Source organism: Clupea harengus, chromosome 16 (assembly GCF_900700415.2).
Source record: "Clupea harengus chromosome 16, Ch_v2.0.2, whole genome shotgun sequence".
NCBI lineage: Eukaryota > Metazoa > Chordata > Actinopteri > Clupeiformes > Clupeidae > Clupea > Clupea harengus.
Genome location: NC_045167.1, coordinates 6,765,762 through 6,782,351, shown reverse-complemented (window position 1 = coordinate 6,782,351; position 16,590 = coordinate 6,765,762). Strand labels below are relative to the sequence as shown.

Genomic DNA, 16,590 nt, shown 5'->3' with positions numbered 1-16,590 from the left:
AGGCGCAACTATTCTGCCAATATTCTGGGGTCCTGATAATCTGTGTCAAAACGTTACGCTCATCGCCGTTCATGTGCAACCCTACAGAAATTTGAGGTATTTCAGTAAGTGATTGTGGTTGTTTCTTTCTTAAATTGTGTGTTATTGAGATATTTTGATATCATGAACAGTTTAAAGTATTCCTAGCCTATAGAAATGTTCAATTTAGCTACACTGGATGTATTTCTCTCTTTGTTTACCTCACTTTCGTTGACCTGTAACTTGTGCCGAAAATGCATGCATGTTGGTGCCATTCTTTCCATAGCATCAACATGTATACGTTTAAATACTATTCACTTGCATGTTTTTCTGATACGCATTTCATCTGATAGGTTGATCCATATAACACAAAACTGGAACAAAACCTTGACATCTAAGTTTGACACATTCTTTCCTAGCTTGCAAGCTAACGGGGCAAGCTAAAATACGTAACTTTAGGAGAGGTAGCCAGTGTGATAGCAACTGAAGCACCTTATGATCAGCTGATTTGAGGTGCGATTCAAAATACTTAGATATTTCTTTATAAACGTAATGGATGAGAGTTTATTCTCATTCATTTATTAGCCAGTCAACCTGCAAGCTAACGGGCAGAGTATACGGGAGGCAACCGAAGTCTAATTCTAGTCACCTAGCAAGCTACAGCTAATTTAAGCTATTTTCGTCTTCAGAACCTACAGGTTTTAAACCGCGTTGATGCTCTTGACACTCAATGTTTTTCTTAATGTTCCTTAGTATCTGCACAATATCGCATAACCATGTCCCTGTACGATGATCTGGGAGTGGGAGCGAGCGACACTAAAACGGAAGGCTGGTCCAAGAACTTCAAATTGCTCCAGTCGCAGCTGAAAGTGAAGAAAGCTGCCCTAACTCAGGCCAAAGTATGTATTTCTGAATTGTAGTCAATGCATTACACACTGTGTTAGATTTAATGTATCCTTCCTCAGTTTCTTGTATCAGTTGTATTCTTAAATGTTTCCAGTGTTTGCATGCTTTTCTTGTTTTAGATTTTACCTGTGTAAAATTTTCAAAAGCAGATTAGAGATTGTTTTTGCTGTTATTGTTTCATGGTTTTGTGTTTCATTGTGTCCTCTTGTGCACTCCCATACTGCTTTGGATATGTTGGGGTAATTGTGACCATGCTTTTGAGGCGTTTGGATGGTAACATGTTGATATTACCAGACAATCTCTAATCCAATGGTTTATATCAAAAATAGATTTATTACACTATCCAGATAAACCAATCAACTTGTTAGCATTACAGACATCACTGAAAACTGAGAATCTAAAAATAAAAAGTCTTCCTTATAGCAGAGGTGAGGTACCTCAGAGCTAAAGAGCAACAGAAGAGCAGAGCATAGAAGCTAGAGAAGCTATCATCATTTATAGGATTGAGCCTGAACATTACATCATGGCTTATATATCTTACTCCACCAATCAGAATCAGACACGAACATAAAACAAATAACTTCCCCAAAACAAGAGGAGGTTACCTATGGTAACCTAAGGATGGATGTCCAGGGGAACACATGCACTCCTAATCATTAACTGACCATAATACCAACTTAACTGATATTTGTCAGGTTGGACTCACAATCGACATCACAAATGATGACATTAATAAAGTCTTTTTTTCAAAATCAATGGGAAAGAGAGAGTGACAGTTTGTTAGGTAGACAGTTTGACTATTAACTCTTTTATTTATTTATTTGTTTATTTATTTATTTATTTGTTTGTTTGTTTGTTTGTTTCCAGAGCCAACGCATGAAGCACACCACAGTATTGGCTCCCGTCATCGACCTGAAAAGAGGAAGCAATGGAGATGACAGACAGATTTCAGACACGCCGCCTCACATTGCAGCAGGACTGAAGGTTTGTGTGCGTGTTTGTTTTGTTTATTTGTTCGTTTTTGTTTGTATGCATGTGAATACGTGCTCCAGTGTCCCAATACTGTGAAGACTTTATAATAGTTGTGCAAAGCACTGTGTCGCCGATTTGATCAATTATGAGTGTACAGACTCTTTTTTTTTTTTTTTGTGTGTGTTAGCATTGCTGTCTGAACTCTACAAACAGATAAGTCGATCATGTGTTTATGTTGTGTGTGTGTGTCAGGATGTGGCTCCGAGCAGCTTCTCCTCGGGGGACGCGCTCATCCCCCTCGCGGACGAGTACGACCCCATGTTCCCCAACGACTATGAGAAGGTGGTGAAGAGACACCGGGAGGAGCGGCAGAGGCAGAGGGAGCAGGAGCGACAGAAAGAGATCGAGGAGAGGGAAAAGTACGCGGCCTCAGCGGCTCCACACTTTACGTTTGTTTGTTTGTTTGTCTGTCTGATAGATAGATAGATAGATAGATGGATACTTTATTAATCCCGAAGGAAATTTAGGTGTCTGTCTGTCTGTCTGTCTGTCTGTGTCTGTCTGTCTGTCTATCTGTCTTAACCTAGTCACCAGTGCTGAAAAGTAAGCTGCCTCAGCGGCTCCACGCTTTACGTTTGTTTGTTTTGTTTGTCTGTCTGTCTGTCTGTCTGTCTGTCTGTCTGTCTGTCTGTCTGTCTGTCTGTCTGTATGTCAGTCTTAACCTAGTCACCAGTGTCTGTCTGTCTGTCTGTATGTCAGTCTTAACCTAGTCACCAGTGCTGTGTGCAGAGAGGAGTTTAAAACACCACCCCAGAATGCAGTGGAATGTGCCAGTGGATTCTTATAGACATTTCAGATGCAGTTTTTTTTTTGTGTGTGTGCATGCATGGTATTTCTGTGTATGGTTTGTGTGTGAGTGTGCTCTATGTGATGTGTGGATAGTTATGTTGAATTGTGTGTACACATGCTCTGTGTGGGTGTGTTTGTGCATGTGTGCTTTGATTTGTGTGTCTGATGGTGCTCGTAGACATGTGCGCTCTGATATTGTGTGTATTGTATGCTTGGGCATGTAGGTGCTTTGATTGTGGGTGTGTGTCTGCTTGGGCATGTGGGTGCTTTGATTTTGTATGTGTGTGCATGTGTGCTTGGGCACGTGGGTTTTTTGAGTGTGTGTGTGTGTGTGTGTGTGTGTGTGTGGTGTGTGTGGGCATGTGGTGCTTCGATTGTGTGTGTGTGTGTGTGTGTGTGGGCATGTGGTTCTTTGATTGTGTGTGTGTGTGGCATGTGGTTCTTTGATTGTGTGTGTGTGTGTGTGTGGGCATGTGGTGCTTCGATTGTGGGTGTGTCCTCATCCTGTCATTCTTCTCCTGCAGGAAGAGGAAGGAGCGTCACGAAGGAAGTGCTCCCAGCGCTCCCAGCGCTCCCAGCGGCTTCTCCCGCTTTCCAGCAGAGGCCGACTCGGATGAGGATGATGATTATGAGAAGGAGAAGAGGAAGAGGAGTGAGTACCAGAGGACAGAGAGAGAGAGAGAGAGAGAGAGAGAGAGAGAGAGAGAGAGAGAGAGAGAGAGAGAGAGAGAGAGAGAGAGAGAGAGAGAGAGAGAGAGAGAGAGAGAGAGAGAGAGAGAGAGAAAAAAATGGATAAGGAATGAGGAAGAGTAGTACAGGATGGAGGGGAAAAAGATGAGTATGGCAAACAGACAATGGATGACAGATAGAGAGAAGGATGAGGGGTAAGTAAGAAAGATATAGGGGTGAGAAGGATGAGGGGTAAACAAGAGATATAGGGGTGAGAAGGATGAGGGGTAAGTAAGAAAGATATAGGAGTGAGAATGAGAGCCACAGAGAGTTTGAGATAATGTAGAGGGAGGGGAGAAGAAGAGATGGAGAGAAGGAAGAAGGTAATAATAATAATAATAATAATAATAATAAAACTTTATTTATATAGCACCTTTCATGCAAAAGAATGCAGCTCAAAGTGCTTTACAGCAAATACATAATATGCACAAAGAAATTACATGCACATAAAAATAGACATCAAAGAAACATAACTCAGATATAGTGCAAAAAAATTAAATAATGATTATAATTCAAATTATAAAATTGGATACATAAAATGCATAGCATGAGATAGAAAATAAAACTGCAGAGATATATTTAATCTAACCCCTTAATGTCACAAGTAGAGAATTAAATTAAATTAAATTAAATTAAATTGAAAGTATTTATATATATAGTGTGAAGTGGTAGCTAGTTAAAGTAACACTATGCAACAATTTGACACCTTTTGAGGTATGGTTTTATAGGACACTAGTTTTGGTACCATCCTCAAATTCGTTTTGATAGCATATGGTCATGTGAAGGGCAGATATACATCTGTGTCTTTCCCACTAGCCATCCAGGATATACCCTATGAAGTTCTGTGTAACGGGCTGGAATACCCTGCAAAAATGGAAGAAAAGCTTTCACAGCATGACATTGCCAGCTATACTGCCAAAAGACACCAGTTAGTGTCTGTCTAGGCAAGCTTCTAGCAGTGTTAGCTGGGCTGTTGGTAGTGTTTGCAAGGGTTTTGCATGCCTTTTAGGTAGTTAGCTTGCTAATTTTGGAACAGAACTCCTTATTGCTGCTTTAAAGGCTAATGTGAAGAGGTACGTTTTTAGTTTTCTTTTAAAGATGTTAAGCGAGCTGGCTTCCCTGGTGTCTATAGGCAGTATGTTCCATAGCACTGGGGCGTAATTGACAAATGCTGCGTCCCCGATTTTGTTACGGCTGTTGCTGTAGGTAGGTAGAGGGGGAGGGAGAGAGAGAAGGAAGAGGGGGAAGGAAGAGGGGGAAGATGGAAGAGGAGCGGGATGGGGAGATAGTAGGAGCATGCAAAATGCTAGGGGTTATCAGAGTTGTAGCAGCTTGGCAAATAGATGAGGAGGATGAAGAGAAGATGAAGACAGGTGACAGTATGAAGGAAAGGTTTAGGGGTTTACTGAAACCATGCATTGGCACTTGTTTTGAATGGGGCCTTTGGTAATGGACATGAGTTGCACTTAATGTGATCAGATTCATGGTGATCCCATGACGTTTGTTGCCATGTATAGATCTAGCTTTTTCCAACACAATACTTTTGTGTTAGGTACTGAGGTGACGACAACGCTACAACTGTGATTGACATTTGTGGTATGGCTTTAAAAAGAACAAGACAAATAAATAAACAAACAAACATTTCTCTTCAGTTGTCATTGGAGGAGCAGCAATCGCCCCGCCCACATCCCTGGTTGAAAGAGACTGTGAGTACCTTGTGTTTTGATTATGTGTGCATGTGTACACGTATGTGTCTAAGCTCAAGAGTGCAGTGTGTGAAGCTCCAAGCTTAGACCCTTAGAGGTCACTATTGCTCCATGGATTGTCTTCATTGGGTTTCTTGAATCCCATTGAAGATCACTGACGTACCTCAAATGTAAATATCTTGACTTCTGGACTTGTGACGTTTATGGGTTTCCCCATGTCATTTCAGACCATTTTGACCCTAAAACGCACAACTCCATAAAGTGATTGTACTGTGCGATTCTTTTTTTCTGGATTATTGTAAAAATTGATAAAACTGTGTTTTTCTGTTTGTATGTTTTGATGATGTTTGGTTGCCATGGCAGCTCTTGCATTCGCATATGAAGAGGAGATTCGGAGCTCACGAGGGTCTAAGGCGGCAATCCCTCCCCCCATGTTCGAGGAATCAGAGCGACCTCGCTCCCCTCCCGGGCCTACCAACTCTTTCATCGCCAACATGGGGTGGGTCAGTCTGTCTGTCTGTCTGTCTGTGTTTGAGGGTCATTTTGGGTGAGACAAAACCTGGGAACTGCCAGATTTGTGTGTGTAGGTGTGTACATTAAGAAATGTGTGTATATGCTTATAATGTCTTTTTGTGGTGTGTGTGTGTGTGTGTGTGTGTGTGTGTGTGTGTGTGTGTGTGTGTGTGTGTGTGTGTGTGTGTATATTTGTGTGTTTGTGTGTGTGTATTTGTGTGCGTGCGTGTGTGCGTGTGTGTGTGTGTGTGTGCTGTCCCCCACAGTGGCACGGTGGCCCATAAGATTATGCAGAAGTATGGCTTCCGTGAGGGGCAGGGTCTGGGCAAGCATGAGCAGGGGCTTAGCACAGCACTATCAGTGGAGAAGACCAGCAAGAGAGGCGGCAAGATCATCATAGGAGAAACCACAGAGAAGGGTATGAACACACACACACACACACACACACACACACACACACACACACACACACACACACACACACACACACACACACACACACACGGCAAGATCATCATAGGAGAAACCACAGAGAAGGGTATGAACAAACACACACAGGAAAGGATGAACATTGGAGGAACCATAAAGAAGGGTACAGGCCTCAGCGCACACACACACACACACACAGGACAAGGTCACTAAGGGAGATTACCGACAGCACACACACACACACACACACACACACACACACACACACACACACACACATCAAGACCAGCAACAGACAGACAAATACACGCAATACACACAATTCAGACCTTAAGTAAATGTATTGGTTTCTTGTTCCAAGAGCACTTTTTCATATGTGTATGGAATGAACAAACTAGTTTTTTATTATTTGATATTGTTTTATATTTATTAATGGGGCAAACGTGACTTTTTATATGTGTGATATTGTGACGTCCACGTCTGGTTTTATGTGTCTGATGTGTCTGATCCCTCCTTGTTTTTGCATCGGTTTGTGATCTCTGTGTGTGTTAGTGTGTGTGTTAGTGTGTGTGTTAGTGTGTGTGTTTATGTGTGTGTGTGTGTGTGTTAGTGTATGCATCAGTGGTGTAGTGTTATAGATTTGTCAGTGGTAGGCATGTTGTAAACTTGATCGAGTAAGTGTGTGTTTTTATGCGTTTGTCCTCAATATGTGTGTGTGTGTGTGTGTGTGTGGGGGGTGGGGGGTTGTGGTTGATACTTTAATTTGTGTGAATGTTGTTTTTGTAATGTGTTTGCCTGAAATGGTGTGTGTGTGTGTGTGTGTGTGTGTGTGCAGGTTCTAGTCAGACTGCTGCAGAGCCATCTGGCTGGATGATAGGTGCTGCAGGTTTGGCATTCAAATCACTGTTTCTGCTCTCATTATACACACACTCACTCTCACTCTCGCACACACGCGCACACACGCACGCCTGCACACACGCACACTCGCGCACACACTCACACACACACACCGATGTGGTGTACTTTAAGACATAGATTAATTGATAGACACACACAAAACAAGACAAACACACACTCATTTTCATACCTACACATTATGTATACCTGTAATCATTGTAATCAGTAGCAGTGCTTGGCTTGGAACTAGAAATCAGTGATGTGTTCAAGACCTCTCAACATTTCTGTAACATTTCTAGACATGAGAGTTTTTCTGTTACACAGCAACATCTACCTGGCAAAATTTTAGCGATGCATCTGATGTGGTTGTTAGTGTTGAATTGACAATGATATAACACTTGACATTTGACCTTTAACCTTTGCTCCTGTGTGGTGTTGAACACACCGCCTCCTTTATTTGGCAGTCAAAGCAGAAAGCTTGATGTTTTAAAGTCTTTGACTTTTGTCATTGACACAACAATGACAATGTCAACTACAGCCTAGAATGCCAGATGTAGCTGTCTGGTAGTGACAGACATTCTCCCATCTCACAGACCTATGCAAACAAACACACACACACACACAAACAAACACACACTCACACTACCATAGAAACTTGTGTTATTTTTGTTGTTTTGGGAAGAAGTGCGTGCGTGTGTCTTTAAAGGAAATAATTGTCTTTGTGTATTCATCTTGTTTATAAGTTGCTGTGGTTAAGTCACCTGCTGTATAAGCCAATGTGAGATTAACAGTAGTGTGTCAATCATAGAGCGTGTGTGTGTGTGTGTGTGTGTGTTTTGATGGGCTGAGGCGTCTAGTGAGTGTGTGATGTGTTTCCTCTGTGACAGCCGAGGCCCAGAAGAAAACAGCAGCGTTCGCAGGAGCGGTAGCAGCAGTAGCAGCAGCGGCAGCAGGGTCCGGGTCAGCTGATCCCAACCCCCTCACAGAGATACTCAAGTGCCCTACCAAAGTAGTGCTACTGCGGGTAAAAACTGTGTGTGTGTGTGTGTGTGTGTGCGCGCAACTGTGTTACTACTGGAGGGGTGTGTACCATACCCATCTAGTCGTGAAGCACATACAGTTGCGTGTGTGGTTTTACAAAAATCATGCATAAGATTGGCAGTAGGTATTGTATTCAAAAAGTCAACTGTCAGTCTTTTTTTTCTCTTTCTGTCGTGTGTGTGTGTGTGTGTGTGCAGAACATGGTGGGGAGGGGAGAGGTGGATGACGATCTGGAGGGAGAGACAAAAGAGGAGTGTGAGAAATATGGCAAAGTCACCAAGTGTGTCATCTATGAGGTCAGTTGATATGTGTGTGTGTGTGTTTGTGTTTGTGTTTGTGTTTGTGTTTGTCTGTGTATGTCTGTAGTCATACTGTGTATTAAGATGTGTGAATTGGCCGATGCTTTGTCACCATTTTGTCAAAAAGCAAGCTGAATCCATTTCTGAAAATGATCTGTGGATAACCCACTAGAGGTCCAGGTCTCTTTCATATCCTGGTTCTGCCATTCACTGCATTCCGGAACTGTTGTGGTCCAGAACGGTTCTGTGAAATTCTAGAATTAGATTAGAATTATAGTTGGTGGTCGTCAATAGAGAATATTTAAAAGTAGAATTGGATCAGTCGGTAGTTCACCACATGAAACACTGCGCAAACCGAGTTAAATAGAAACAGTCAGCAAATCAATAAAAACCCAGGGGACCTTCCGTTCAGCGTTCTACAACTCTCTCCACATACCCTTGGGTAACATGGACCCAAACACAGTAGCACCACCGACTCAAATGCAAGTGTCCACTTGTCAGTGTAAATTACGCCCCAGTGTTTACATATTGATGAAGGAATAAAACAATCCCTATTCAGAGCAGACAAGCTCCTCTCATGTACCAGGTTTGTTTTAGTCGTCATCACTGCAGGTGTTCTCCTTCCCTCGCCAATCCTGTGTTTGAAGACACAAATGGCCTCGTACTGGTGACAAAAGGGCAAACCACGCGCTTAATTGATTCATGATGACTTCAAATAAGTTACTGCAATTCTTCTTCGATCACAGCACCACATGAACAAATAGATAATCCATAACTCCCTTACTCGAAGAAAAATTACAATATTTATATAGTCATTTTTTTTAAATGGCTTTTAAGCTAATGTTAATCAGTCATTACACATTTGATGATACCCTCACACCTAGTCACTGCTTATTTGCTCTGTGTGTAGTGAGATCATGTCTGGAAACGTGTGTGTGTAAACAAACAGCATGCGTCAGTGTTGTTTCGTTTCTGTTTACTTCATAGAGAAGGTTGGCATGTATTTTAGACTTGATGTGTAAGAGTTATTTGTTAATTGTATCACAGATGAGATGAGCTTGTGAACCCATTTAATGTCTGTACTAATCTTTCGTGTGTGTGTGTGTGTGTGTGTGTGTGTGTGTGGATGTTTTCTCAGATCCCCATTGTACCTGACGAGGACGCAGTTCGTATCTTTCTGGAGTTTGAGAGAGTGGAGTCAGCCATTAAAGGTCAGCGTTACAGATGCCCTTTGTGTGTGTGTGTGTGTGTGTGTGTGTGTGTGTGTGTGTGTGTGTGTGTGTGTGTGTGTGTCGCTCCAGTTCAGGTGTCCCAGATCAGCTTGTCCTGAAAGCAGGTGAGACTCCCTCGAGTGTTACATCACACTCAGGAGAACCAAAGCCCAGTTCAGTCTGGTCCGACACACACACATTACGCAATCTAGCTCTTTTCCACACACAGACACCCCAACACTCTCACATACCCAATCTAGCTCTCATATGCGTGCGCGCGCGCGCACACACACACACACACACACACACACACACACACACACACACACACACACACACACACGGCTCGTTACACAACGTCCCACACATACACACCTTGCAGCACTTATGTGAAGGATTATCCGGCTGTTTATGCTCTGACTTATGAATGTCCTTCAACAGGAACAAGAGTGGGAGAATTCGCTTTAAGAACAGAACAATGTGTGTGTGTCATATCTGTGGCATAAGTTTGTTTGGAGATTATTTCATATGTAGCTACTCTGTAGAAACTGTGCTGTGTGTGTGTGTGGAAACTGTAGTTTTCAGGGGTCGTGAAGTAGCTTCTATCTTTCTGAAGCAGGGGAAAAAACTCAGTAATAGAACATCAGATAATGTGATTTTTTTTTTTCACCTTTTGTGTCTTCATCATGCATCAACCCCTTTTCTTTGTTTATTTGTTTATTAATGAATTTGTTTGTTTGTTTGTTTGTTTCCAGCTGTGGTCGACCTGAATGGTCGGTACTTTGGTGGGCGAGTGGTGCGGGCATGTTTCTACAACCTCGACAAATTTAGAGTGTTGGATCTGGGAGAATAAGTGTGATCCTTTTCATCTTTATACACACACACACACACACACACACACGCACGGCCCTCTGTCTGTAAGGCCGTCTTCCCTCTTCGTATGTATGTCTTCAGACAGAAGACAACCGTTGTATATAATAGCAGTGCCGTTACTGTGAATCTGTTAATCATTTGTTTGTTTTGCATGGAAAGTTGGTGGAGTACTGTAAATTCTGGAAATTAAATGACCTATCTTTTTTTTTTTATAAGGAAAATGTAGCGTCTTGTATTTTTTGTTTGTATGTTTTGATTTGAAGGACAAGTAGGCAGAGTCAGTGAAGGTCATGTTCTTCTCTGGAACCTTATCAGGCAGCCATGTACACACACACACACACACACACACACACACACACACACACACACACACACCTTAATGTATGCAGTGGAGTACTTAGTGTAGGTTTCCAAAATAAAAGCACATAAATTAAAATGAAATACGAGTGCACTTTTAAAAAAACTTCTACATTCTGTTGAGCATTTCACTACATCATGTGTCTAAACCACATAACTGTACAAAAGGCCACAAAAACAAAGCCCAGGGCAAATAGTAATATTGCTGAGTCTCAATTTTCACACACACACACACACACACACTCGCACTCACTCACACGCACACACACACTCACACACGCACACCTCAATGGTAAAGATCTAAAGGTGAATATTGTGTAATTTCATGTCCTAACCAGGTGGGGCTAAAGAGGTCAGAACTCGATTGATCCCACATTGCCTGGCTTGCCCTTCTCTTGAGAGGAGTGCGTTTCATGTTCCTGATAATTGCCTGAATTTGTATAACAGGAACTTTTTTTCCTCTGTGGATGTGAAACTAGGGGAAGCCTATATTCAGAGACTCACATAACACGGTCTCCCATAGGCTTAGATGCTGCTCCATAATCTAATGATAGACGTGTGTGTGTGTGTGTGAAAGAGAGAGAGAGTGGGTCAGTGATTGACAGGAGCCTGTGAGGCAGAGTTTATGCAAGACAGAGAATAGCTGAGGGAATTGCGGTAAGTTAATGACATCTACTTAAAGGGGGATTTCATTCAGTCTTCCAGCCTCCAGAAGCAACACACGCACACTTCCCTCCTGTGGGTGTTATGTCATTAATTAATTTCCGTTATATCACTGACATCTTGCTTGCTTACGTCGTCTGTGTAAAATAGACTAATTAAGCAAATTAACATTTCCTTCCCCTTGAAACAAGCTGGAGTGAAGTAGCTTGCAAATCTGCATGTCACACTACAAACATACCTCTCATTTTTGAGGACTTTTAAAGGAATAAGTAGGTTTGGCTTTGGGGTAATTCTGGGGTCACCAAGCCTTTAACTCATTTTAGTTATACACAGGAAAAGATGATAAATGCCTCGTGCTGATGATTGGGGACTTCTCACAGCGGCCAAAGCTCTCACTGTCACATGCAAGTCTTCAGGCCAAACAACCTACCCTAAGTATCATAACAATAGGGTGCACTATGAAAGAGTATGCTGTACTTCTGCAAATTCCCTGATGAAATCGCCAAGGCCCAAACTTGATTCAAGTTAGCTCGTTCAGAGTAAGAGACTTGTGGAAGACGGCTTAGTGAAAGAACATTATTATTCCGACGCTCAGGTCGCGTGCCACGGGGCAGCGTCTTCTTCTGCGAGGACATTTATTTTTACATTACAGAAATGTACAGTTCTTATAATGTAGAATTAACATATTAACAATGACATAGGTGTAAGGTGGGGGTGGGGGGGAAATTCACCTAAATCTAACAACTCTAACCATCATACCAACACTTAACAACAACGAAGATGTTAAGTTGTCAAGTGGGCACCTTCCCTTGTCAAGTGTTTAATTGAATAAGGCCCACGACACCTACGGACGGCTCAACAGTGGTGTCTGGCATCCCATACCCACCCTCCTCCATACTCATGATGGGTTAGGAGACATACCACTACCAGGGACAACCACATATACACCTCAAGATACACCTCGAAAAGATTTCACATGCTTATCTCAGTGTCTGAATGATGCACTGCCTAATTATCCAAACATCAATCTCATTATACTATGGCATGCCACGGGCTATCTGAGGTAAGGGGTGGGTGGTGTTTCCAGCAGCCAGCCATCTCCAATCCCAGATTCAACCTCAATTTGTTTATTCTCAGACTGCGTTAAATGATTTAAAAACCTGATTATGCCTCCACATCAAGCAACCCTGATGATGTGTGCTCCATCTTCACCCACCCACTGACGGAGGTTCTGCGGAGTATGGAGGACATCATAAGAGGCTCCTACAATGAATTGAATGCGGTTAGCATCCATAGTCCACAATTCCAGCTGATCCTCCTCTCCTCAACATTATGCCAGTTCATCCATTGCCGTTGTTTTGCATGAGCTTTCCCCTTCACCACCCCCTTTACCTAAGTGGCGGTTTCCATTAATCCCATTTTCTTGTAGTTGAAGCCATGTCAAAGTCCAAAGCAACGTGGTCTGCCTGTGAGTCATCCTCCACCACTGCTCTCACTGACTGTATTGTTCTTCTGTAGCTTAGTTGGGTGCATCTACTTGGCTGTATTTGTCTTCCTCTTCCTTTTTCTACCTCTCCTTATCCTTCCTCTAATGCTATCTCCTCTAAATAGCACTTGACTCGCACTTACAGTAGTTACATTCCTGCACTTTTTTTAATTTCTTCTGTAAAATAGTATTTATTGTCTCTATTGCTCGTAGATTGATTGTTCTCTCCTTTGTACGTTGTTTCTGATAAAAGTGTCTGCTAAATGACTAAATGTAAATATCTGCATTGCCAGCCCAAAGCAGCCCCTGTGCGGTCTATTCCCTCCTGCCAGCTGTCTTTCCAAGCCATGACATGGTCACACATGGTTGTGGTAAATGAAAATAAATAGAAGTTTGTTTGTTTGTTTAAAGGACTTTATTTTCCACAATAAGCAGACATTTCATCTCTGCTACTTTACTGAAGCTGAGGAGTACAGCTAGATAGACTTACTAATAGTGAGGTTATTTGGTTCAGTCACGTTACCATTCTACTCATGACTAATGCACTGACACGACTCTGTCTCCCAGTCCAAGTTTTGACTCTATGGAAAGCTGAATACTGAGAAAGAGTCGTGACAAGAGACTGCAAATACATTTAATTCTGTTTTTTCCCCCGAGTATTTTTTTTCATTCATCACTTTGAATTCGCTTCCTATCAAATTAACATACTTTTTCCTACCAGCGACGTGTGCAATTTACAAACACGAATATAACTTACCAGCAACGTTTCGATGACGATTTTGTTTTAGACCGCGACTATTCTACAAGAAAATGCCGAGTATGACCTGCCATTAGGATACTTTAGAATGCACACCTGAATACATGTGTCCGTTTCTTTATGAGTCATGCGCTTCAAAATGGACCATCTCCCGATTATCTTTCCAACATTTAAACTGGTTTTCATCAACAACGATGATAAACGGACCGCAACTTTAAAAAGCACTTCACAAAGCAAAAAATTCAAATGATTATAGATATAACATGTTTGTGAAACGTTAATGTGGTAATTGCTTGTGCAACATATGCGAAACGGGCCAAATGTTTGCTTGTAATCCATTACAGGATCAATTAATTAGAGGATATTAGGGGTGGTGTTTGATTAGGAGAGCAAGGGCTACGTGCAGATCCAGCAGCCCGCACACACGCACACACACACACACACACACACACACACACACAAACTAATCCTATCCATCAATTCGGTTCCCTACCCCTCGCGTCAACGCCCTGGTCCTGTGTGGCACGGATGGTACGTGCAGATGCGACTGTAGTCGATGACACCAGAGAAGCCTTTATTCATGGGACGCTCAAATTCCCTGCGTCCTCCTTGTGGAATTTTAACGCAGGTGATGAGTACAATACAATGAGTACAATACAGTATACAATCTCACTGTCCAATTAACTTTGTATATACTTAAGTAAATAAAAGCAACGAATAACCATCGCTGTAAAAATTCAGGGTGTGCCATTCCATGTCTTCTACAGCTGTATCTGAGATGCTTTCGGAAAAGTTTGGCTGCTTTCCCCAGCTCCCTCCTTTTCCGAAGAAGCCTTGTTGACGTGACACTGCTCACGTGCAGCTGGACTGTCCCTTTGGCATTGCTATGCCCGTTGACTGCGCAATTCATAAAGTTTTGGTTGGGTGATACCATAAATAAATAATTTTAGACTACCAGTTTCTCTGGAGAGTTTCTCTTATTTCCCCAAACATTGGTTAAGCATTCCTGTGTATACAAAATATATGTAGGTGAATGGTTATCTAATTTTCGGACATTGCGATACCTTTTTTTAAGGGGTGCGTCTGTACGGAGAACTTGCTCACTGACTCATAACATTCCACAAGGTGGCGTCGCGTAACCGAGCCCGAGAGCCCGGCTACGCCCTCTGGATTTCGTCATCCAGTCACGTTGCGCTTCCTTCCTGGCATATTTAAAAAGCGGATCTGGGACGCCGGGTCTGGACGCTTAAGCGACACTGAGAATAGCGAACAGCCAGAGCGCAGTGCGACTATATTCATCAAGACTCTCGAGCTCTTTTCATTCCATTCTGTCTTATCTGGATTATTCAGAGAAGCCGGACAGTCAAAATCAGTTTTACTATCCGTAATTGACGCCATTAATCGCTTTTTTCGCCGACGGGCATCCCAGAGCAGCATTTCTGCATCTTTATCTGCCGACAACCGAGGAATGCCCAAAGAACTAACCCAGAACCGGATCCAAAAGCTCTGGATTCCATCGAAAGATGATAAACCGACTGTGCCCAGCCGTGGTAAGTGTTTTAATTGCATTGTGTTGATTAGGTGAGATAGCCTACGGGCACATATTTTTGCAAGTCAGGTGTGTGGACTACCTGATGATGCACTGAGTTAAACGAGTCTGATTGTGTGTATTCAGGTTATATGATAAACTGCGTTTACGAGAAACCCAAATATCTACAATTTTTGACTATTATGACTATTTTTGTGCAGGAATATTGTGATTATAGTGTCTTGGGGTTTTATTCCGTTCTTTTATCCATTCTCTTTTTTATCACGTTGCTTATGTTCATTTTTATTTGTCTGTCATGTATGTGTCATTTTCTTTTTACTTATACGTGCGTTTTATCTATCTCTCTTTTATTATTTCAGTTTTATGGCCTATATATTTTATGTTTTTAATCCCTTCAGTCCTTTTAATCTCACTCTATTCTTATTTATTTTTTATTATAAATTGAATTGTGTACTTGAGTTATTTCGCTGGAAGATAACAGTTTTATGTCCTATATATTTTATGTTTTTATTATAACAGGCTACTTAATCTGATCCACCATCTGATTTCATCTTTACACTTGACACTTTACACTTGACAGTTTCATCATATATCTGGTGCTTTCCAGTGTAGTGACTTCTGACTTCTCAGAGGCCACGTTTCAGTCTGGGTTGGATGAGTAGCTATAAGGCGAGGCATCCTCATCAAGACTAATAAGCTATTATAGGTGCCAGTTGTCAATACTTAGAAATGGACATACTGCAGTGAAGGAAAGCTCAAATCACGGCACAAAGTAAAGGCACATAGACAGATGCGATCACTGTAGGCATGTTCATTTATGCTTTTGGTAAAATAGCTTGTCTCGAGACACAATTCTCAATTCATCATCATGGAGATATAGTAGCTATAGCAACCGCTCCCCTGACTCGACTCGTCATGGGCTGTGCGTGACGCTTGCCTATCACGTTCTCTTATCAGGAACGTCTGAGTCAGCTCAACTCTACACCAGTATGTGTGCGCTTGCATGTAGACGTGGTACCCACACACGCTATAAATACAAATGTCCAGTCCATTTCTGATTGGTCATCGCACCTACGCCGGTGGCCTCGTGAGACTGTGCCCAGGCCGAGCGCTTACTCGTCACTCCTTGTCTCAATAGGTGTCGCTTAATTGAATGATAGGCTCTGTGTTCGATCTGTAGGCGGTAATTGGCAGTGTAATGGTGTCGTTACTGTTTGAGGGCACCGGGTTGAGCACCCCCAAAACACAACCAACCGCCCGTTGCCACGCTTAGCCAGACGACACACTCCTGAAGGAGTGATAGCACTGATAGCGATGACCTCCGATTTGACTGTA

General features: G+C 42.3%; 2 protein-coding genes across 6 annotated transcripts in view; both read left to right on the top strand.

Moving 5' to 3' along the window:
* Positions 1 to 4: 4 nt before the first annotated feature.
* On the top strand, positions 5 to 10,664 carry rbm17 (RNA binding motif protein 17). 2 transcript variants are annotated; one of them, XM_031582337.2, is made up of 13 exons: positions 5 to 104; positions 772 to 917; positions 1,792 to 1,908; positions 2,149 to 2,315; positions 3,270 to 3,397; positions 5,127 to 5,180; positions 5,544 to 5,679; positions 5,960 to 6,111; positions 6,958 to 7,008; positions 7,907 to 8,043; positions 8,258 to 8,356; positions 9,498 to 9,570; positions 10,326 to 10,664. In XM_031582337.2, the coding sequence occupies exons 2-13, from the start codon at positions 795 to 797 to the stop codon at positions 10,421 to 10,423; spliced, it is 1,335 nt and encodes a 444-aa protein (XP_031438197.1). In that variant the 5' UTR covers positions 5 to 104; positions 772 to 794; the 3' UTR covers positions 10,424 to 10,664. The 2 variants fall into 2 exon arrangements, with proteins under 2 accessions (XP_031438197.1, XP_031438198.1); XM_031582338.2 differs by having other exon boundaries at positions 10 to 96.
* A 4,270-nt stretch (positions 10,665 to 14,934) lies between these two features.
* pfkfb3 (6-phosphofructo-2-kinase/fructose-2,6-biphosphatase 3) overlaps positions 14,935 to 16,590 on the top strand; it is a 10,056-nt gene continuing 8,400 nt past the window's right edge. For all 4 annotated transcript variants that reach the window (XM_031582332.2, XM_031582336.2, XM_031582333.2 and 1 more), the window contains exon 1: positions 14,935 to 15,256. In XM_031582332.2, coding sequence (XP_031438192.1) covers positions 15,175 to 15,256 — 82 coding nt within the window. In that variant the 5' untranslated portion in view covers positions 14,935 to 15,174. The remainder of the gene's footprint in view (positions 15,257 to 16,590) is intronic.